Here is a 23,957-nt window from a genome sequence, read left to right on the forward strand (position 1 = left end):
TTTCTTGCCTCAACATTTAATGTTAGTGACTTGTTTAAATAGTTAGGGGATCTTCCAGAAGACTTTGAAGAGACGAGAGATGTTGTCCAAGACACAGGTAATAAATAAAAGAATACTCAAGATTCAAGCCATAGAATTTATCAATTCCAACACAAGGTACTTATTAGATCGAATAAGTACATTAGATCCTCTCTTTCTCTATTTGCTTTTGTTCATTTATTTCGTGCCTTTCTCTACAAACTTGATTCTTTAATAAAAGTCTACATAGCCTTTGCTTACTCCAGCTCTCATCAATGTAGCGAGAGGCATATCATTTTCTTCTTCAAGAATATAATTAGAATTCATGGAAGGGAGTTCCTAATAAATAGAAAAATAAAATGGAATTCCTGAAAAATTGATATATTTATATTAGGAAAGTTATTTCAAGAGTCAAAAAGATACAGAGGAAAATGGCTCTTAAGAGAACTGCGTTGCAAACAAGAGTTAACCATATAAAGAAGACGGATTCGTCATCCCTAATTCCTACAGTTCTTATTCCTAGAAAGCCGAAAAGAGAAAGATGATTTCGGCTTGACTTACAATTGCGTTAGGTAAGGTAACAAGCAGCTCACTAGTTATAGGTTTCGCTTGTTGTCTTAGGCCTGCCCGTCCTGTCTTGGTCTTTCGGTCTAAATACCTACGAAGAATCCTTTAGGGAAGTTGTGGGAGTAGATCGGTCACCAAGACATCATCGTCTTACTCTATTTATTTCATACTCTCGGAATAGATGCGTCGGCGATTCTCACCACACCTTGGTGAAGCCGGAGACGATTGCCTAGATAGGCAGGGTTTGGTTCATGCAGAGTGAGTCCCAATGTGCCTGTCAAGCCTTTGTCGACTGGTCATTACGGATTGGGTCATATAATCAAAAGTCTTGCGTTTTCCCCTCAGTCTGTGTGGTGGAACTCCATGGTTACTCGTCAAGAGATTGGTCGGTTTTGAGTCAATCTACTGTCTCTCGCTTTACTTTATCAGGAAAGCATTTCTTGCTAGATCGGATTGAGAGTGACTTCTTCCGCTTACTAGCGTGCTTCGCTTGTGTGTTTGCAACATCCATTGCTTCTGACTATGTCGATGAAAAAGACTGAAATGGGACCAGGAAGACAGCCCACCACTAGAGCTTGCTTTGCTCTCGCTCCTTCACCTCGTAAACTCGGCTTCGCTCCTCGCTTTTGTTCAATTATAAAAAAATAACCACTTTGATGGAGATTTGTAGCATCATTCAAGTAAATACAGATTAAGATCCCAGAAACACGGCTTACATACCTGGCTCAACATTCTTGAAAAACAATCGAATCGAGTCCTTATGAATGGGCCTAGGTGCTCTTATTTTAATGATAAGGACGATTGCTTCCATTACTACCAACGAGTGTCAAACTACCGCTTTGTGCTCTTTTTATCCTCTCCAGAAATAAGATAATAGAGTTTCAAAGTGGCAACCACCGCCTTTTCAAAATAAACAACCAATCAGCTGTTTTGTCACACCTCCGAAGTGCAGTTTTTAAAAAATTAAAGAGCCACCAAAGTAACTTAAGTCGAAAAGCCAACTTCTTAAGTCCGAACATAGAACTCTTTGGTCTTTCTTTATACTCATATCGATTTCTTCCCCAGTCGCGAAAGACACGACAAAGGGGCACTTTTTTAACAAAAATCCCTTTCGATCAATCCCTCTCTCCATTAAAGCCTATCTCTCCCTTCTGTATCTTGCAGACCCTTTGACCTTTCCTTTCTATTTGTTGAATAGTGTTTCTCCTACACGCTCCACTCCAATGAAGCAATGCAAGCCATCCGGAGAGTTCGCTTCGATCCATGTACTCTGTTCTGTACACTACTGATTTTCCTACTTGCAAACCTCTAACCAAGGCTTGCTTCCTAGGATCTAGTCCAGATAATCTATCTATGATCTTTCCCCTAAAGCTAGGTAGGGAACTACCTTCGCTCCGCACCTTCTCCTTCGATCCAAGCCACAAGGCAAAAGGCAAGCTGACTTAGAGGCTGAATGTCTACTTTCTGAATAAAAGAATTTACCAAAGGCTATTAATCTAGCTATCGAGTCACCCTAACGGAGAACTCTACCTGAACTTTAAAGCTTTCTTTTTATTATGTCTACCAATAAGATAAGTGCCACCGATTTTCTCTTTTCAAAAATAAGTGGTTAAGTGCTTGAGACTTCTCTAAAGAGAGTTGACTGGCAAAAAGCAGATCTTGGCTTAGGGCTTAGACTGACTTCCTTGACTGATAGTTTGAAGCCTAAGACGGATTTCAATAGTGGAATTCCCTGATCTTACTTCACTAGTTGAATTTCCGTATGATAGTCACCCTTTTTCTCACTACTCCCTTTATTCGAGGGATGAGCTCTGACTAAAGCTATCGAGAAGGGATCTAATCCAGATCTTCTATTTCCGACCCGAAAGCCTACTTTCTTCGTAAACACCTTAGGATTCCGAATCATGCCATGGCTTACCCCTGATTCTAGGACAAAAGCAATGGACTGGACTAAGGGAGGCTTCCTTTGAAACTGCCTTTGCTCCCTTCCTATATGTCGCAACCGGGGTCACGACGCAGACCGGCGATGAAAGGATGAAAAATGTTTTAGAGTCGTCACCAATTGATTTGAGTGCAATTGGACACTAAAAAATGGTCTACGAACCAGAAAATGGGTAAGGGGGTCTATTGAGTGTGGGGAAGGTGTTAGGCACCCCACAACTCCCTAAAAGGTTACCTAGATTGATCTATGTGCTTTTTCTGAAAATTTGTTTGTATGTCCCAATTTGTTTTAATGGATTTTTCATATGCCCAAAAAACCATGTATTATCAAATGGTGTGGAATCTTTTCATTAATGTTAGACCAAGGCTTTATTTTAAAAATCTCATTTTGATGGGTTTTATTAGAATTTGTTTGAAAAGATATTTGACTGATTTTGCAAAAGGACATTGGGTTTTATACCAAGGGGATTTCTAAATCACATAATCAAAGAACAATGAAATAAACGAAAGGAACAGTCCAATTTTATTTGGCAAACACAAATGGTATTTTAATTTGAAAAGATAACATAATTAAAGTCTAGGCAGGAGCTGAATTTTATCAAGTCCTCCTCCTAAAGAACTTTAATTTAAGTATCTAGTAAATTAATTTATCATTGCGTTTACGAATACAAATAATACTTTAATTCAAAGAGATAACATAATTAAAGCCTAGACAGGAGCTGAATGTTATCAAGTCCTCCTCCTAATGAACTTTAATTTAGCTATCTAATAAATTAATTTATTATTTGCTTTTTGTTTAGAGGAAGATATCATAATTAAAGTCTAGACAAGAGCTGAATTTTATCAAGTCCTCCTCCTATTTGACTTTAATGTAGTATCCATTAATTTATCATTGTGCTGACGAATACAAATAATACTTTAATTCAAAGAGATAACATAATTAAAGCTTAGGCAGGAGCTGAATTTTATCAAGTCCTCCTCCTAATGAACTTTAATTTAGGTATCTAATAAATTAATTTATCATTTGTTTAAATGAATATAACATAATTAAAGTCTAGGTAAGAGCTGAATTTTATCAAGTCCTCCTCCTATGTGACTTTAATGTAGTATCCATTAATTTGTTTTTATGAAAAGTTGGTAAAAAGTGATTATTGAATTGATGGATTGGCAAAACTAAACCCCTAAACATGCATGCTAATCATGTTAGACATAAATAAAACTAAAATACACTACACTACACTACTTTTCATTATTTTCACTACCCTATTACATGACCTACATTTACAAGAATAGACATGCAAAATAAAAATAAGATAAAAAAATATATACAAATAATGAAATATAAAGATAAAAATAAAAATGTAAATATGGCCCATGGAGCCCGTTAATTGCTCAAACCCAGTCCAATCTCCAAATGAACTCTCCGGCCCCAAACGAAATCAAGTCCGGCCCAAGTTGAATCAAGCCCGGTCCACATTCAAAAATCAACAAGAGAAAGGGTCAAAAACTAATATCCACATGCTAATCCAAACTCAAATTAATGTCAAATTCATACTAGGAGATTCATCCACATAAACCTTAGAGATGCATAAACCCCTCACATCTTAATCTAAAAACATGATTTTTCAAAGCTGATCATATAAACATGTATACGCTCAAACAAATACATACGACCAAATCCATCAAAACACACTTTTAAACACATAGAATCCTTCAAAATGCGTAGAACCAATCACCCAATTGCAACCAGACCAACACAAACCCCATTTCAATTTTACTCAAGCAGATGACCACAAACTAACATCAAAATCAGGACATATTATCAAACGTCAGCATTGTGAATACACCAAAACCAAAACCAACATCCAAAATCAGTAACAGCACCATGAATACATCCTATTAGCATTAAGATTTTATACAGTAAATAATCCAATTTTCAAAGCCAGATCCATAATCCAATATGACAAGCTAATATTAAAACCAAGAAAAAAAACAAACATCAGGTGCACTAGATACCAATAAACATCACATTTTAACTAACAAACATTACAGAGATCAAGTATCAATCGTAGTGAATATACTAGTGTGAACAAACAAATATCGAAACCCAAAGTCAGAACAAATGAACAAAAGAAGTTCAAACCAGGAAAATCAAAACCCAATATCAACAGAGACAGAACCGAGGAAATGGAACCCAAAGAATCAAAGTGTGTATGAGATATTACCTTCTCAAAGCAATCGAAAATCCTCATTTCCTACCGTCGTGCAACTGCTCCGATTTCTCCTTGAGTGATGAAAGGCTCTCTCAGCAACTCTCCTTTCCTCTCTTTTCTTTGTCGGCTTTTCTTTATCACGGTTTGTTCCCCTGTTTTCTCTCCTTTTTTCTTTTTTTCTTCCAAATCCAAAACCTCTCTCCTTTTTTTTTGCTCCCTTTCACTTGCCCGGCTTTTATCTTTTCTACCCCCTCTGACCAGCACGCCTCTCCTCTCTTACACATTTTTTCTCTTTTTTCTCCCACACGCCACCTCTCTTCTATCTTTTCTCCACCTGCTCTGCCCAGCACACCTCTCCTCTCTTATACATTTTTTTCTCTTTTTTTCTCCCACACGCCACCTCTCTTTTTTCCTTTTCTTTTTTCTTTCTTTCTTTCTTCTTTTCCCTTTTTTTTTTATTTATTTCCTTTTTCTTTATTTCCAAATCTCCTCTTTTTATTATTTATTTTTCCTATATTTTTCAAATATATTTTCGTAGGGTTTTGATATTATATGGCCTGTACTTAGGTGGGTAATTAGGTCAATTAGGCCAAGATTCGGGCTTACTTGGGATTGAGCCTTAAATTTTGAATTAATGGGCCCACGGGCTTTTAAACAAAGGAAATAACTATTTTCCTTGTCTTAATGCTATTTCCGATTTCATATTTCATTCTTTTTCATTTTTTTTATTATTATTTTTGACCGGACAAAAATCGGGTACTACACTATAGGAAGGAACTCGGACTCCTAACTAAACTCTATTCCATGAACACTGGATCTTCTCTAAGTCTAAGAGCGACTTCAAAGCATTAAGTGATGAACTCTCTTCCGATTGTCCCGATTAAACTGCCTTATCCATAGGAAGTAATTGCCTATCATAGTGGCAGACTCGGGCTAAGTCATTGAATGTCTCCCCCAGGTAAGTAAAGAGTGTCTGGCCCCCATCCCCAGTAGCACTATACGTACCAATAGTGGGATGATTCGTTCCTTTAAATATTGGGAGTCCAATTGAAGCAGTAGTTAATAGACCCAGTACTAGATCCATCCATTATTTGCTGTCCCTCTTCCTAGCTCTAAAGATGAAGACTGAAAAGTCCATGCTACAAAAGCTATAAATTCCAAATGGGGGGTCCCTGCCATCTAGTCTATCGAGTAGGAGTTCAGTTACATTGCTAAGCTAATCCACTGCATTTCGTCGAGTGATGATAAGGTAAAGGCGAGCATCTAGCTCTGCTAATCCCCTGTTCTTTGCGCTGTCCAGTGACAAAGCTTCTGGAGTTCTAGTGTCTCTTTCTTTTCGAAGTCTCTAAGGCATCTTAGACAATTAAGGATTATAGGTAGGTAGTAGGGTAAGCCCATCAAATTCTATGTAAGTTGGAGTCAAAAGAAAAGGGCTTCATCAATTCTTTCTGCCCTGGATGTATTTCCTTCTGCCATCGTCCTAAGGGCAGCCATCCTTGTTGATCCAGCTGAGGTTGCTGATCTAAACGATCTCCCCGAGGTTACCAATCCATGACGATCCAGACAAACCAATATGGTACGGTCCAGCCGAACCAATTGCTTAAAAAAGAGAACCCTTTGCAGCAGAGCCAGTTGAGACTTCTTAATTCATGAATTGTAGGGAGGGACTTATGTCACCACAAACCGAGACTTTTTTTGTGTCAAGTAAAAAGTAAGAAAGCCGACCAGCTCCAAGCAGCAAAACATTTCAACAAGCACATCCGCACAAGACAATTCAAGGTTGGGGACCGAGTCTTCCGAAGAGTGTTCCAAAGCACCAAAGAAATAGGTACGGGGAAGCTCGGCCCAACAATGGAAGGACCTTATACGATTACGAAGGTCGTGGGACAAGGAGCATACCGACTGCAAGATGGCGAAGGCCATCAGATACCTTATAGCTAGAACGCCACACACCTCAAAGCTTACCATTATTGTGGAAGGATGGTAAACTCTTTGTTCCGACACTAGCTTAAGCATCGGAGGGTCTTTCGCATCTTTCGTCGACCAATCCTCACCTCCTTTTGTTTTGAAGGGTACTCAAGAATAGTTGACCGATAGGCCGAAGAGCATGATCGCCAAGAACCAATGAGCACATCTCAAGCTCTTCCCAGTAATTTATTTGTTCTTTGTTATTGCTTGCTCAGACACTGACTTAAGCATCAAAGGGTCTTCGACATCTGCCGTCGACCAATCCTCACCTCCTTTTGTTTTGAAGGATGTTTGATCAGCAATCGACAAGTCGAAGAGGATGATTGCTAAAAATCGATGATTAGGAGGTTCGACATTCTGAAAAGCTACCGACGAAACTTGGTAACATAGAAGGCCAGACGATAAACAAATCAGAGGACTAAAACCCACAACTGACAGCATGTTTGAAACCGTTATCACAGATGAGTTTTTCCAATTAACTCTTTGGATTGTTCTATTATAATTTAATTAGGTTGTATTGTTCCTCAGTATAGAACAGCTTTGTCTCTCTAATATGGTTACGACCCCAACTTTCGAATTGAGATAGCAAAAATAAATATAATTAAACACCAAATGGTGGTAGATTAAAATTCAGAAATTTATTGATATAAAAAAATGATTGGAATAGGAGTACAATTCAAGTATTTTTTCAAGACCAGACCCTTAAACTCTTACTCATCTTATCTAGCACCTCTTTGATCAAGACAGAAAGATCCTTTCCTCTTGGCAGGAGATCCTTTCCTCTTGGCAGGATTTTGCTATTTATACTGCCATGTTGGAGACAAGTGTTTGGACGATAATCCTTCGATCCTTACCAGGTTACCGTTCGAGACAAACCATAGTTTTCTTATGACTTTGCTCTGACCCTTCTGATGATACTCTATGACAGGACATGGGATGGCTCTAAGTGTCAGAGGCTACACCTGTTGTGCCAGTGGGCAGGTTGATGATATCTTCTTGTGTCAGAATCAAATCAGCCAGATCATTTCCTGCATCACTCCAAGTATGTATGCATATACATATACATATATATATATATATATATATATATATATATATATAGTATGAGAGTCAGAGAATTAAAGAATGAGACCGTGGCAATCTCAGGTCGAAGAGAAGGTAATGTCATCATCGGCTTCGATGTTCTTCCGAATCTTCGACTGTCGAAGACACGTGTCTTCGACAACATTGCTCGGATCGATTCTGAATTGGTCTCTACTGCTGTTGGGCACGTGTTATTATGTAGCATGGATTGAAGAGTTTTAGGGCTTGGTTCGGCGTAAAACACAGAGAGTGGTGTGAGGAAGGTAAGAGTTTGTCACCCTATATGCGTTTTGAGGGATTTGACGCCAAAACTAACCTACGTGTTTGGACTCCTGGGTTATGTTGATGAGAATTGAAGGGTGCTTGTTTTCAAAATTTAGGGTTTGCCGTGAGTTCAAAATTTCTGGATTATTCCAACTAGTTGGGGCTGTCTTTACTGTTGAAAAAAAAACTACAGAATTATGCACTGTTTGGGCTGGTATGAGTTTGGGTTGTCTGAGTCTGAATTTGTGGAATATTGCTGGTTCAGAGCAGATTTTTTGAAGTATTATTGCAGATTTTTCTGGGATGTGTTTGGGGCAATTCTGTGCAGTTTTTGAAACTGTCGTTGCTGCCAGTTTTACATCAAAATTCTGGCAGATTTTTGTGGTGAGTGTGCAAGGAATGTGAATTACTACAGAAATTTTGGGCAATATTTACGGACTTTTGGGCTGTATTAGAGCAGTTTTCTTGGGCAGTTTTGTGACTGAATTCTGAGTTGTTTTGGTGCAGTTTGTTGGGCTGTCTTGGTGCAAAATTTGAGTTCTGTTTAGGGCTATTTTTTATACTAGATTTGTGCTTGGGGAGTATAAGTTGTTTGATCTTGGCAGAATTGTTTAAAATGGAACCTAAACGTGATAGAGTGACTAAAGCAGCTAGAGTGGATGAGGAATTAAATGTCCCACCGACTTTTGTGATCAAAGAAGCGGAGAAAGACTATGATGATTATTGGGGTAAGAAAGCAGTGTCCATTGAGAGAACATTCATGAATCACACATGAATGTTTGACTTTCAATTGATCATAACACAAGTATTGCTGTATGTTGCGTTACTTCTAGCAAGTGTACTAGCCGCAAAAGTAATAAAGTGTATGACTAGAGTATCGTCCCACAGAGATTTTGGTAAATTCTATTAAGTATCAATCGAAGCAATTATCACACTAAAATGGGAAAGCGAATTGTTTGGGTTTGATTTATCCAACACTAAAGCCAGTATTTAAAGAGATTAACAACTAATTAGCAATTTTACAATTGATTTAATCAACCTAGCAAACAAACATGAAAGAGAGTTTTCAAGAGAGTCAACACTAGGGTTTCTAATTTCACCTCCTCTTATCCAATTGAACTCCATTAATCCATTATTCCCCAATTCTCAATCCAAATGTTGACAATCGATCTCCCAACCTATTCAATGTTCTATTCCTAGATACATCGAAAGTATTTTCAATACAAATCCCTGTTATTCCTAACAATCGGATTAACATATCAAAAACCCATTAAGAGCGGTGGAAATTATTTAGCGATAGCATAAATCATAAACCTATATTCATATGGTTCATGCAACCTATGTTCTCTAGGGATTCTTGCAACCCTATGTATCTCCTTCCCGTCTTAACCTAGGCATAATATCATCCAAATGGTGATCAATCATTTGAAAACAATAAGCACATCCATAGAAAATCAACAATAGAGAAAGAGATGCAAGAATAATATATTAATCTCATTCAATCTTCAAAGTACGGTTCCATTAGGACCCCTAGTTAGAGGATTAGTTCCTTATAACCAAGAAATACAAAACAAGATCTAAAATAGCAGTCATTAAATACAAGAACAAGAGATAAATAAAGAGAAACTCCTGAATCCCCTTGTTAATGCTCGAATGGTTGCTATAGAGAGAGACTCCATGCGAACCGAACAGGATTAATCCAAGGCTAACAACTCATTATGATCTAAAGAACTATAACAACCAATCAATCCCCTAAACCTTGTTCATGGCAGTCGACAATTGATTTCCTTAATTTCAGTTCCACTAAGACACGTGAATTCGGTTCGTTCCTTAGTCCTAGCTAGATGAATCTAATTGAGCATTCAATTGGTGGCCAATCAACCAAACAAGCAATAGATTATAAGCATAGAAATTAAAGACAAGAATCATGAACCAAAATTATGCATTCAATTACTTGAAGTACTTGCAATAATCATACTAGGCTACATCAAGCCCTAGCAAAGAAGTTTAGCTACTCATGTTATAAGAACACAAGGAAATTAAATATGAGAACATCATGAACCAAGAACAAGAACAAAAGCTAGAGAATGTGGCTCTCCAAATCATGCCTTCTATTGTGCTAGAGGACTCCCTTTTATAGTGACAAAAGCTTCCTTCAATTAATCACCTTGTCAAACTCGGTTTCCTTCACTTAATTTGATTCGATTTCCTTTACTTGCCGTGCAAATCTCATGGTTGCTTTTGCTCTTTTAATGACCAACGCCTTCATGCGTGTAGCTCTAACTTTCCATGCAACTTTTTGACTTTCATTCTCCTTTGCTTATTTGTCTTGATTTCCTTCTTTTATTTATTTATTTCTTTCCTTCCTTGATCTCTACGTACCTTGCTTTCTCATTGTCAAAAGAGGTGGCTCTACTTCTTTCACTCTTCAAAACCCCAAGATTGACTTTTATTGAACTTTCTTTGTCCTTTCCTTGGCAATGTCTCACGAGTAGCACTAGTAACCCATTTTGTTCTTTTATTTATTTCCTTTCTTCTCTCTTTCTTGATCTGCAAGTATCCTTCATTCCTCATGTGTATTGGATTATCTCAAGGCAAGCATTTTTCATCACTTTCCTCATAAATATTTTGAAAATCAAAATAATGAGAAGTTATGTAGAATCCATGCTTAGTTCAATTAAAAGAGACAAAAACAAGTGTAAAGTGAGGTTTAAAAATATGTAAAATATAGTACGATCACTCCAAAACCCTTGCTTCTTTCCCAAAAGTTGTAGCCTCCCTCAAACCCTATTTTTGTCTAAAAAAAATTTAATTTTGTTATGTCACATGTTGAATCAGCTTGTCATGTTAAGTTGGAAAGAGTTGGAATATATAAAGTTAGGATGTTTAGAGCAACTGTATTAGATCTTGTAAATTGTCCCTATATCCTATTTTAGAAGATGTAAGCTCAAAAAATATTTTAAAAAGTCCCCTCATCAAATCCTTCATAAAAGAGGATTTGTATCCTATTTTAAAGGATTGCTATATTGATCTGCTAGATGTAGTGAATTACTGTACATTGAGGATCAAGCCACCTTCCCACGTTCATCAAACAGAAGAAGTCAAGAATACCAACTGTTGGGCTCTTTCCCTCAATAAGAAGCATGAAGCCTATATTCTAGGAGAGTGGAGCGTGTTACATATCCCTAGTGCTCCAACCCCATGAAGAGAGATTACGATCTGGGTTGGTTCCCATGATCCACACTACTTTGAAGATATGAAATTGTTAAACCCTTTTCAAACCTTAACCAAGCAATGGCAGATCAAGAACAAAGGAGATGATTGACAGAGGAAACTAGAAGAAGAGAGATAAAAACAAAATGACTTCCTTTCATATTATTTCATAAACTACTAATGAACTCCCTAATCCCCGCTTCTAAACCAACTAAACTGACTTAACAAAATACAAAACCATGTACTTTACCAAAATAACCTCAAGATCCTATCAATTGCTTTCCCTTTGACAAAGTCTTTATCCATAGGGAAAAACAATAAAACTAAAATGAAATTGAAGCAACTGTAAACAACAATTGAAGCACCAACTGCAAGGTCTAGAACTGCAAATCAGGAAATCTAAAGTAGTAGTGCTCTTAAGCCCCACTACTTGCATATCCAAAAATTATGGTTCGGCATGAGTCGGTATTATCGGCCATTATCGGTCTGTAGTAACCGGTTTTCGTCCGGCCAAAAATACAAAAATATAAAATATATATAAAAAAAAACAAAAAAACAAAAAAACAAAAAACAAAAAAATGGAGTAGCCGAAAGTGGAGTAAAAAAATAGAGAAAAAAAAAAAACAAAAAAGAATGAAGAGGAGATGGTGAAGTGGAAGACAAGAGAGAGTGGGAGGGGAAAAGAAGTGGCAAAATTTAAGGAAAAAATGAGAGACAAAATAGAGTGGGAGGGAAAAGAAGTGGCAAAATTTAAGGAAAGAAAAAATAAAGAGAGGGGGAAGTCGCAAGGAGAAAGAAAAAAGAGAGGTGAAGAGAGGAAGGGGAAAAGAGGGAAGAAGGAAAAAAGAGAAAAAAGAAAACCGAGAGGCCAAAGGAAAGAAAAAAAGTAGAAGGAGAGGAGAGGCGTGTTGGGCAGAACGGCAAGAGAATCAGCAAGAAGAAGAAAAAGGTGACGATTCATACACACTCTCATCTTTCGTTTTGATTTCCGTTTTTGTGTATGCTTCAATCTCTACAAATTTTTGAACATCTATTTGATATACCCATGTGTTGCTTCCTAGTTCCTGCCTTCGTGCTTAAGCTGGTTTCATTTCTTTGATCCATACCAGTGTTAATTGTGTCATACCAGACCCTGTTTCAATACCCCTGGTTCTATTCTGATGTATTGGATCTATAATATGTATTGGATTTCAAAGAAACATATTTGCTTGTTCTTTGCTGTTGATGTCCGGTTTGAATCCGTTGTTCACCATGGTGATGTGCGTTTGAATACTTGGCTTAGTTTGTCTGTATATGGAGGTTGCTATTTGTATGTGGATTGTGGGTATATATAACTTGAATAAAACCTGGTCTATGCAAACATTTGCTTGTTCATATTGAACCTAGTCCGTGAATATATATGGTTTTGGGTGTTCTAACATTTGATCTTTAATCTTTGGCTTGGAATTGGATTGCGAGCAGATATTTGGTGTATTGATATTCGGTATGAGTTCATATTTGGCTTAGGTTTTGATATTGATATAGGTTTGTACGTGCATGATATAGAATTTGTATATACATGCATTCTTATAATGTGGTTTGAATGTATTGATATTCGGTATGAGTGCATAGTTGGCTTAGGTTTTGATATTGATATAGGTTTGCACGTGTATGATATAGAATTTGTATATATATGCATTCTCATAATGTGGTTTGAATTAATCTGAATTCTGATTATATTTGGGCATCTCAAATTTTCATACCATTTGACCCCATTATGTTTGTGTTTGTTGGGTTTGGATCGGGCTTGTGACCGCTTGGGCCGGAGGGTATACTTAGAAGATTTGGGCCGGAGTTGAGCAATGGGTCCCGAGGGCAATATTGGGTTTTTGTACATTTGTATAAATTTCGTTTTTGTCACGTATCCTTGTAAAATGTAAATCTTTGTAATAGTATAGTGGAAAACAGTGGAAATGCATACATAAATATTTAGGGTGCTAGAAGCATATAGACATTAGGGGATGATTTTGTGAATGATGATTGCATTAGAATGCATGCTTAGGATTTTGATCTTTCACACCATGCCATGATGCTTAGACGTATGCTAGGATTATTTGAATGTCATGAAAATAAATGCAACGCGTTAGTCATTGGATTAATCCAAGCCGTCTCACATTAATAAAACACATCAAGATTAAATTATGGAATCCTTATGTTTTGATTAAATACCAAAGAGCCTTCAAGATATTGGGGTTCCATTGGCATTTATTGAAAACATTTGGATTTCGTGGATCCGGAAAGCAAGTGTGTTTTTAGGGATTAGGAGAATTTATTTACGGACTCAACTGTGGGTTTAAAGATATTTGACCCATTCAATGAGCCATAAATGGATTCTTTCTTTTCTCATGAAGAACATAATTGTGAGTAAGACTTAAATTAAATACTTCTTGATTGTGGGCCCTTTTGGTACATCAACCAAGTCCTCAAAAAATCCTTCTTCAAAAATATCCAAACCCACTCCAAGTGGTGCTTTATCCAATCTTTGGCCAAGCCGGGAATGGCCTCAATGATCTCGTGCACACCTTTTTTTCAAAACCCCCAAACCCACTCCAAGTGGTGTTTTCTCCAATCCTTGGCCAAGCCGGGAATGGCCCCAATGATCCCGTGCACCTTGTTCTCCAAACCACTCCAAGTGGATTTTTCATTTACATTCCAATAAGACCCATCAAAATGGGATTTTCAAAAACAAATTAGAGCCAAATAGGAAAACATTTAAAGGTAACCGATTTCGGGAGTTGTGGGGTGCCTAACACCTTCCCCATGCTCAATAGACCCCCTTGCCCATTTTTCTCGCAGACCAGAATGGATGTCCAATTGCATCCCTAAAAATCAATTGGTGGCGACTTCATTGTTTTTCAAGCCGGTTGCTTCAGCTGGCGACTTCACTGGGGAATGCTTGTTGTACCAAAGGGGTCGGGCCTTGTTGTCTTGGTGTTTTCCTATTTGGTTGATTTGTTTATTTTTGTTGTACATGTTTTTTTTACATTTTGAGGAATCTAATGTGTTTGTTCATGATTGTAGATAAAATAACAGGTTTTTTTTGTGTTTCATAAAATTGAGTGTTTGTTGAGGATATGGTATGATTCTCCCGCACACACATCACTATTCACATGCACACAAATGGCCCATAAAAACCGGGTCCTACTAGTGATTAGTGAGGGTTGATCTTTGCTTTTGATGGATTTTGTCCTCACGTAAGCAAGGAAAGACATCCTCCTGGATTGACGTCCCTTCAAGATATTGGGGGATGGGTTCCACTTCCAGATATGGGGTGTGAACTAACCTGATCCAGTGGCCTCTCGCGTAGCCGCGTTATAGTTAGAAATGCCACCCATATGCACATTACATAACCCTAGATCCGGTTCGAGACCTTCAGAAATTGGTAGGAACCTGATTTTGTTAGGAACAATGGGGGATTCTCCTATCCTTAACTCCATTTATTTCCTGTACATTTAAATACCATGTACCTTTATTCCTCATTTACATGTTTATATGTATTTGATACATACCTGTATGTATATATTCATCAAACCATACATGTACATGTCTTATACACTTGCCATGAATATGTTAGCCTAGGTTATGATACTTGCCATACGTGTCCATATATGCTTGCATGTTTGTTAATCACTCATACATGTTCATACATATCTTATATTCATCCTTTTCATGCCCCCATGCATTCACTAGGCACATTCTTTGCAATTGGACAAGAGGATGTTTGCGGAAGCAATGATAGGAACCAGTGACATAAGACGAGACAACCCGTGGGAAACTAGAGATGTGTTGGAGAAATTACGGGCAGAACTCGGAGATAGTTTAAAAGACGATTTACCATTGGGAATTGTTCGGAAGACACAGTTTCAAGAACAGGCACCACCAGGGTTAGCACAGTTTTGGGAGGCACAAAGTGATGAAGCACGCAGTAATTTTGGGAAAATTTATGGACGTATTGGGCATCTATTAACTGTCAAAACACCGGTAACTCTTCTTCAGGCTGCTATGCATTTCTGGGACCCTACATATCGCTGCTTTACTTTCAATACAACAGATTTGTCTCCTTTATTAGAAGAATATGGGCAGTTGTTGGGATATGATCCACATGTGAACAAGGTTTATAATCCGGAGGAAGTTACTGATGGAAGGAAGATTGTTCACCGTCTTTTACAGATAGAGCATACCAGGACTCCTGGAAAGGATAAAGGTAATATTTGGGTGTTTCCAATTGACAGGCTTGTGGGTTTCGCTCAGGGGAGGTTTGCAACTCCGGAAGGGCAGATGGCTTTTGCCCTTGCAGTGTATGGAGCAGTGTTATTTCCTTGTGCAGGAGGATATGTAGAAAAGAACGTGATTAAATTGGTTCACCTTGTCAAGTATGGTACCAATCCAATACCTGCAATGTTATGCGAGACAATCCGGTCCCTTAATCATTGTCGCATTCAAGGAGAAGGCAGCTTTCGGGGGTGTTCGCAATTATTAGGACTCTGGTTGGTGAGTCACTTAAAGTACCCAAAAAGAATTGGAGCTCCGATGATTGTATTTGAAGATCATACCCGGATGCTTAGAGATCCCATTCAGAATTTCAAGATGGCCGAGATGCAATCTAATGTACCAGCTGTTGACGTGTGGAGACAATTCCTAGAGGAATTAGAACCAAAGGAGACATTTGATCGAGCAACATGGTACAAGCCCAAAGGTTTGCTTTACAGATGTGGTAACTACAACTGGGTGCCTTTGGTGGGACCATGGGGAGGTACCAGTCAAGCACCTGCAATGTTCTTGCGTCAAGAGGCTGGCAATTTATGCACGCCAATTACACATGGCTTGTGGGAGTTTGAATTCGCGCATGGAGATGAGAAGGCGAAATATCTGTCTCACCAAGTGTTAGAAGCATGGAAAAGGACCCACATAATGGAGCGCGGAAGGCTTACTGCAGACCCGGAAGGGAAGTATCGATACGTGCAATGGCTCCAAGGAAGGAAGAAGACTATCACCCAGTGTCATAGCTTTGTTAGCATGAAAAAGAAAGAGACGATACCTGGTGGAAATGAAAATTCAGGTCTGGAAATACCATCAAATGAGCTTGAGGAAGCAGTAGACACCTTGATTGCTGAAGAGGTAGAAACAGCTCAGAATTCCTGGAGAGAAAAGTATAACAGATATAAGAACAAATGCAAAAAACTGGAAAAGAAGGTCCATGGGGAGAGGGAAGCCCGAGAAGTAGAAAAAGGACAGTTTGATGCACTGAAGGAAAAGTTCTCGAAGCTACAGAAGAAGATGAAGAAAAGAAAAGAGAAGGATGCAGCAAAACATTGTAGGACACAAGCAGAACTTCAAGAAATGCAGGAGCATATTCAGAGGCTAAATGAAGAACTTGCATCTCGGAAGGAGGACGCTTATCAACTGCAATTGCAGATGTATTTAGACAAAGAAGAGCAAAGAAGAATAGAAGCTGAGAAGAATAGATTGACAGACCAGATGAATGAGATGCTTGAAGAGAACCAGCAACAGATGGAAGGGATCACAACTTTAAGGGAACAGAATGATTATTTTCATTCAATGCTGGAGGAGGTCCAACAGGAGCAGACAAGTACCAAATTCAAAGTAAGGTTGATGATGAGTCGCTTGATGACCCTATCAGAATGGGCTGAGGTTTATGAACGACGTCTGCAGAAGTTGAGTTCCAATCCTATTTTGGAAATGTCAGAGTTGACACAGATATGGGCATTTTTGAAAAATTTGAAAAGTGACTTACAGGAGCTTCAGAGGAGGTTGAATGCAATCCAAGCAGGAGGTGCTGTTATGGTTGAAATTCCGGTTGTTCAAGTGGACTGAATCTGATGTTTCTTCTTGTATGCTTTGAATGAATGAAATGAATAAAAGAAGACAATCTTGTTCTCTTGTCCAATTACAAAGAAATCTAGGAAGCACATAAACTCACAATCATGCATATGCATAGTTAACAGATCTGATTAACTAATAAATGTTTCTTTCATCATGAAGGTGGCACATAAAAAAGAAAAAGCACCAATTCATTCATATCACCGTCATCCTTATCGCACCAGATTACAGTTGCGAATTGCTAGAACAATGGAGAACGAACAGCAGAAAGAGCTGATCCAGAAACAGAGCCAGGAAATTACAGATCTGAAAGAACAAATGGCTATGTTGATTACTCAGATGTCGCAGCTTATGAAAGGAAAAGCAGTTGCAGAAAGTTCAGCACAGAAAGGAGAGCCCATGCTTCAGCTTTATGACAACGCGGCAATGAACTTCTCAGGAAGTGCGCCGGTAGTTGGGCCAGCCCGGGATGGTGGATTTCCATCACTGGATTGCCAGCAGAAAACATATGTCATGCCCGTAGAGGCTAAAGGGGAGCAAGGAAGAGGTCTTACTATGGAACAATACAAAAAGATGGAAAAATGGATGAATTCAATGGAAGGATTTGGGCCTGTTGGCGCTTTAAGTCCCTATAAGTTATGTCTGGTGAAGGATTTGATCATTCCTCCTGATTTCAAGCTTCCGGCTTTTACTCTCTTTGATGGTACTGGAATCCCTCTAGATCATCTGACCATGTATTGTCGGAGGATGCAGCCATATGTTCATGATGAAAAGATATTGATTCACTTTTTCCAGGAAAGTTTGACGGGGAGTGCAACTCGGTGGTTTACAAGCTTAGATCCGTCTACTGTTGAGACTTGGGAGGATCTGGCTAATTTATTCCTTAAGAAGTATGAGCATAACATGGAGAAGGTCCCTACCCTCTATGATCTTCAGGGTACTGTCATGAAGGAAGGAGAAAGTTTTCGGGATTGGGCCCATAGATGGAGAGACTTAGCATCCCAGATGCACCCTCCATTGGCGGAACAAGATCTGGTTAATGCATTCATTGACGCACTTCGAGAGCCTTATACTTCAAAAATTGCTGGAGGGGGGCATGCAGGTTTAGGAGAAATGATCCGAGCAGGGGAACGTATTGAGAGATGCATGCAAAGAGGAAATATTAGCATTAGCGTCCCGATGCTTGAGAAGCCAGAGTATCAGAAGGGAGGGAAGATGAAGAAGAAGGAAAACGAGGTGCATACCGTTAATTATAGCAGCAATCCCACTTATGGGTCTCCCACTTCTGATTACAGGCCGCGAAGCAATGCTCCTAGGCTGTCGAGTCCATATAACCACTACCCAAACTCAAATTCCTACCTGCCACCTCAGTATTCTTATCGACCACCACAACAGACTTACCAACCACCACAACAGACTTACCAATCACCTCAACAAGCTTACCGGCCACCTCACCAAAACTACCAACCACCTCAGCAAGCGTACCAACCACCCCGCCAAAATTACCGAAACTTTGAAAATAATCCCAAGCCCCAAAGGCAGATAGAACAGTTCGCTTCGATACCGATGACTTATGCCCAATGTTATGACAAGTTATTGTCAAATGCAGCTATTGCACCTATCCCGGGAGGGAAACCCCATAATCCACCTTACCCCCCTTGGTATAACCCTGAGGTGACATGTGCCTATCACGGAGAGTCGCCTGGACATTCAATTGAAAATTGTCTGGCCTTCAAGAGGATTGTGCAAAATATGGTCAATTCTGGATGGTTGAATTTTGATGGGATCAGGAAGCCCGATGTAACCACTAATCCTCTGCCAGACCATGGCAATGGAGGTACCAATGCTGTTGAGGATTCGGATGACTTTAGGAGGAAAATTGCGGAGGTAACTATGTCTCTGAGTTTGGTGCTGGGTGCTTTGGAAAATGAAGGACTTATTAAAAGAGAGGAGTTGGACTTGACGTTGAGATACGATGGTTATGATGAGTTGAAGACTTGTGAATTTCACAAAGGAGTTGAGGGACATTCTCTGGAGAATTGTTTTCAATTTCAAGCAAAGGTGCAGGATTTGATTGATAGCAAGAAAGTAGTATTTGGTGTGAAGTCAGGGTGCCTGAATGCAGTCAATGTTATTGGGGATGAATTCTATAAAGGACCAAGGCCTGGTGGGAGGACGAAGCCAATTGTTTTGCAGTACTTTTTAGAAGATCAACCGTTTGTCAAAAGTCCACATCCTTCAAAGCCTTCTTACGTGAATGATAAGGCTGTTCCGTGGGTGTATGAGAAAAATGATCTTGAGGTTGCTGTGGATAACATCTCAGGAGTGAGTAGGATAACCCGAACTGGACGGGTTTATTCCCGAGAGGAGTCAAGTGACCCAGTGATAGGAGCAGAAGCTGAAAGGAAAAGAAAGGGAAAGGACGTTGTAGGAGCGGAAGAGAATTTGAAAGATTTGAAGAAAGATCATATTGTATGTGAGGAAATTAAGAAAGCAGTGACTGATGTAGAAATTCAGGAGTTTCTGAAGATTATCCGTCAAAGCGAGTATATGATTGTAGACCAGTTGAAAAAGACCCCGGCAAAGATTTGCATCTTAGAATTAATCATGAGTTCGGAGCCACACCGTAAAGTGTTGTTGAGAATGTTGAATCAGGCCTATGTGTCAGAAAAGATACCGACAGAATCTTTTGACGGGATTGTCGGAAATGTGCTCGCAACTCACTTATTATCATTTACTGAAGAGGAGATTCCAGATGAGGGGATGGGCCATAACAAAGCGTTGCATATTTCGGCCATGTGTAGGGGTTTTGAAGTGGCAAGTATTTTGATCGACAATGGATCGTCGTTGAATATCCTACCAAAGGAGACTTTTGATAGGCTGCCAATTGACAGATCATATTTGAAGCAAGTATTAGTGGTGGCTAAAGCCTTTGATGGAACCAAGAAGGAGATAATGGGGGAGATCGAGGTCCCTTTGGAGATCGCAAATGTTACATTCAATGTCCCCTTTATGGTGATGGATATATCACCGACTTACAGTTGCCTATTAGGTAGGCCATGGATCCATACTGCTGGTGCTGTACCATCGTCTTTACATCAGAATCTCAAATTTGCTCACGGAGGAAGAGTCTACATTGTTAAAGGCCAGTCGGAATGGATGGTGGCTAGCGTTTCAAACTCACTCCATATTGATGCGCCCTTGCAGGGGATTGAAAGCTCATTTCAATCCTTTGAGATTGCAACTGCTAGTTTTGTGAAGGAGGAGCAGCTTCTGATGCAGCCCCGTTTATCAAAAGTGGCTAAGTTTATTGGAAGAATTATGTTGAAGATGGGATTCCGACCAGGAGGAGGTTTAGGTAAAGAGGAGCAGGGGATAAAGAAGCCAATAGCTGTATTGAAACAGGCTGAGCGCTGGGGGCTTGGGTATAAGCCCAGTAGAATTGATAAGGTCCAGGCCCAAGCTGAGAAACAGGCAAGGCGAATCGCTCGTTTTGAGGGTCGAGAGCTGAATATTCTGAAAAGGTCAATCCCCTGGTTGTATGACAGTTTCATGTTTGGAGATTTCCTGGAAAAGGTCAATCCGCTCAGTGCAGAGGCAATTCCAGGGAAATTGACCCTTGATTTCCCGTCGATCAAGTTGAAAGGAGTCTAGCTGGGGCAAATTTTGAAGAGCTATGTGACCAGTTGGAAGATTTTCATGTTGCTGCTATAGAGGAAGATCAGAACTTTGTTGCTAAGCCTTATTTTGTCATTCCTCGGCCTCCAGGCTTTGAGCTCAACAACTGGACCAGTTTTGAACTGCCAGTCTCGATCAACAGCCTTCAAGAGTAATCTCCATATGCACTATGATCTATGGTCTAGCTCACGGCCTCTGATTGGGTTTTTGTAATGAGCATGTCTTTACTTTATCTTTTGATGAATTCACATAGTATGGCCTTTGCATGTTCTCATGTTTCTGATGATTCTGCTATGCTTATCATAAATAAAAATCTTTGCTCAAAATTCTCACATCTATTCACCTTATTTCACGCATCACTTCTAAAAAATCCAAATCTCACACATTCCATTTTAACAGGACTGAAATTGATGATAATAAAAAAGATGAACCGAATGAACCAGATTTTGGGGCACCCATTAACAATGTTGAATCTGATTCCGATACTGAGGATGAATTTGAGATGTCGCCAGAAATGTTGAGGCAAGTTAACCAAGAGGAGAAGATAGTTCAGCCGCATAAAGAAATAACTGAGGTTGTTAACTTGGGAACTGAAGATCAGAAAAAGGAGGTTAGGATTGGTGCAGCTTTTGAAGGAGGAGATAGAAAAAGATTGATAGGTTTGCTACATGAATATCAGGACGTTTTTGCATGGTCATATCAAGATATGCCAGGACTTGATACCAACATAGTGGTCCATAAATTGCCATTAAAACCAGATTGTCTGCCAGTGAAGCAAAAGTTGAGAAGATTGAAGCCGGAAATGCTTTTGAAGATTAGAGATGAAGTAAAAAAGCAATTTGATGCAGGATTCCTTGCTGTAGCAAAATACCCTGATTGGGTTGCAAATATCGTACCAGTCCCAAAGAAAGACGGTAAGGTTCGGATGTGCGTGGATTACAGGGATCTTAATCGGGCGAGCCCGAAAGATGACTTTCCTTTACTCCAAATTGACATATTAGTGGACAATACTGCTAAACATTTTGCGTTCTCCTTCATGGATGGATTCTCAGGATATAACCAGATCAAGATGGCACCGGAAGATCAGGAGAAAACTACTTTCATCACTTTATGAGGTACCTTTTGTTACAAAGTCATGCCATTTGGTCTCAAAAATGCGGGAGCTACTTATCAGCGAGCCATGGTTACTCTATTTCATGATATGATGCATAAAGAGATTGAGGTGTATGTGGATGACATGATTGCTAAGTCAAAGGAGGATGAAGATCACATGATTAACCTGGAGAAGTTGTTCAAGAGGTTGAGAAGGCACCAATTGAAGTTGAACCCCTCGAAATGCACATTTGGTGCAACCTCGGGGAAGTTGTTGGGTTTCATTGTCAGCAGAAGAGGTATTGAAGTGGATCCTGAGAAAGTGAAGGCGATCATGGAAATGCCGCATCCTCGCACTGAGAAAGAAGTCAGAGGTTTCTTGGGCAGACTCAATTATATTGCAAGGTTCATTTCACAGTTGACAACTACGTGTGAGCCAATTTTTAAGTTACTTCGGAAGAATAACCCATCAGAATGGAATGATGAATGTCAAAGTGCCTTTGAGAGAATCAAGCAGTACTTACAAAATCCACCGGTCTTGATGCCTCCGGTTGCTGGGAGCCCGCTTATTCTCTACTTGACTGTATCGGACAATTCGATGGGATGTATGTTAGGGCAACATGATTCATCGGGGAGGATAGAGCATGCAATCTACTACTTGAGCAAGAAATTCACTAGTTGTGAGACAAACTACTCCATGTTGGAGAAGACTTGTTGTTCATTGGCATGGGTTGCGCATAGGCTCAGGCAATATATGTTGTATCACACTACTTGGTTGATCTCGAGGATGGACCCAATCAAGTATATTTTTGAAAAACCATCTCTTTCGGGGAGGATTGCAAAATGGCAGATGTTGTTGTCAGAATACGATATTTTGTATGTTGCTCAGAAGGCAGTAAAAGGAAGTGCAATAGCAGATTACTTAGCAGAGCAGGCGATTGATGACTCTCAGCCTATGAATCCAGGGTTCCCAGATGGAGAAATCTTGTCCTTAGAAATGGAGAGTCGGAAAGATATTGACAGATGGGTTATGTTGTTTGATGGCGCTTCTAATATCGTTGGTAATGGGATTGGGGCTGTGCTTATTTCTCCAGAAGGAAAAGTTACCCCGTTTACTGCTAAGCTTTATTTCAACTGTACCAATAATGTGTCCGAGTATGAGGCCTGTGCCATGGGAATTCAAGCTGCCATTGATGTTGGGATTAAAAAGCTTCAGGTTTATGGTGACTCTCAATTGGTGATCAGGCAATTGTGTGACGAATGGGAAACCAGGGATGCCAAGTTAGTCCCGTATTATCAGCATATCAAGGAGTTGATGAAGTTTTTCGATTGTGTGGAATTTGATCATATTCCAAGAGAAGAAAACCAGATGGCAGATGCTTTGGCCACTCTGGCAGCTATGTTTGATTTGGACCCTCGAGGAGAAGTAGAGGTTATCAGGATTGAGAAGCGTAAAATTTAGGCGCACTGTTTGAATATAGTAGCAGAACCTGATGGCAAACCCTGGTATTATGATGTGAAGCAGTATTTGGAGAAAGGAGAATACCCTCCAGAGGCCTCAGATAATGACAAACGCACCATCCGAAGGCTCTCAAGCTCCTTTTTCTTGGATAAAGACGTGTTGTATAAGAGAAGCTCGGGATTTGTACTTCTTCGATGCGTGGATACTGATGGAGCCAAACAGATTATGGAAGATATTCATGAAGGAATATGTGGTACTCATGCAGGTGGGTGTTCAATGGCAAGGAAGATATTGCGAGCAGGTTACTATTGGCTTACCATGGAAAGAGATTGTATTAGATATGCAATCAGATGCCATAAGTGCCAGATTTATGCTGATAAAACTCATGTCCCTGTGAACCCTCTGCGGGTATTAGTAGCACCTTGGCCCTTTTCAATGTGGGGTATCGATGTTATTGGCCCTATCGAGCCCAAAGCTTCCAACGGACATCGTTTCATCCTAGTTGCAATTGATTATTTTACAAAGTGGGTGGAAGCAAATTCTTATGCTAAAGTGACAAGTAACGTTATCGCCCGATT

General features: G+C 39.5%; 2 protein-coding genes across 4 annotated transcripts; both read left to right on the top strand.

The window, feature by feature from the left end:
• The first annotated feature begins 5,619 nt into the window (after positions 1–5,619).
• LOC119980993 lies at positions 5,620–8,943 on the top strand. 2 transcript variants are annotated; one of them, XM_038823917.1, is made up of 3 exons: positions 5,620–7,564; positions 7,636–7,749; positions 7,854–8,943. In XM_038823917.1, the coding sequence occupies exons 1-3, from the start codon at positions 7,519–7,521 to the stop codon at positions 8,000–8,002; spliced, it is 309 nt and encodes a 102-aa protein (XP_038679845.1). In that variant the 5' UTR covers positions 5,620–7,518; the 3' UTR covers positions 8,003–8,943. The 2 variants fall into 2 exon arrangements, 1 of the variants encoding a protein (XP_038679845.1); XR_005463972.1 differs by having other exon boundaries at positions 5,621–6,722; positions 6,811–7,749.
• A 3,883-nt stretch (positions 8,944–12,826) lies between these two features.
• On the top strand, positions 12,827–21,040 carry LOC119981029. 2 transcript variants are annotated; one of them, XM_038823981.1, is made up of 2 exons: positions 12,827–13,167; positions 17,372–21,040. In XM_038823981.1, exons 1-2 carry the CDS (start codon positions 13,109–13,111, stop codon positions 20,799–20,801), a joined length of 3,489 nt encoding a protein of 1,162 aa, XP_038679909.1. In that variant the 5' UTR covers positions 12,827–13,108; the 3' UTR covers positions 20,802–21,040. The 2 variants fall into 2 exon arrangements, with proteins under 2 accessions (XP_038679909.1, XP_038679910.1); XM_038823982.1 differs by having other exon boundaries at positions 13,126–13,167; positions 17,379–21,040.
• The last annotated feature ends 2,917 nt before the right edge of the window (positions 21,041–23,957 follow it).

Source organism: Tripterygium wilfordii, chromosome 16 (assembly GCF_013401445.1).
Source record: "Tripterygium wilfordii isolate XIE 37 chromosome 16, ASM1340144v1, whole genome shotgun sequence".
In the NCBI taxonomy this organism is placed as follows: domain Eukaryota; kingdom Viridiplantae; phylum Streptophyta; class Magnoliopsida; order Celastrales; family Celastraceae; genus Tripterygium; species Tripterygium wilfordii.

Coding starts and splice junctions, on each gene's coding strand:
- LOC119980993 (XM_038823917.1), top strand. CDS start 7,519: ATGTTGGAGACAAGTGTTTGGACGATAATCCTTCGATCCTTACCAG. Junction 7,565..7,635: donor AATCCTTCGATCCTTACCAG/GTTACCGTTCGA, acceptor ACTCTATGACAG/GACATGGGATGGCTCTAAGT. Junction 7,750..7,853: donor CATTTCCTGCATCACTCCAA/GTATGTATGCAT, acceptor TGGCAATCTCAG/GTCGAAGAGAAGGTAATGTC.
- LOC119981029 (XM_038823981.1), top strand. CDS start 13,109: ATGGGTCCCGAGGGCAATATTGGGTTTTTGTACATTTGTATAAATTTC. Junction 13,168..17,371: donor ATAAATTTCGTTTTTGTCAC/GTATCCTTGTAA, acceptor TTATCGCACCAG/ATTACAGTTGCGAATTGCTA.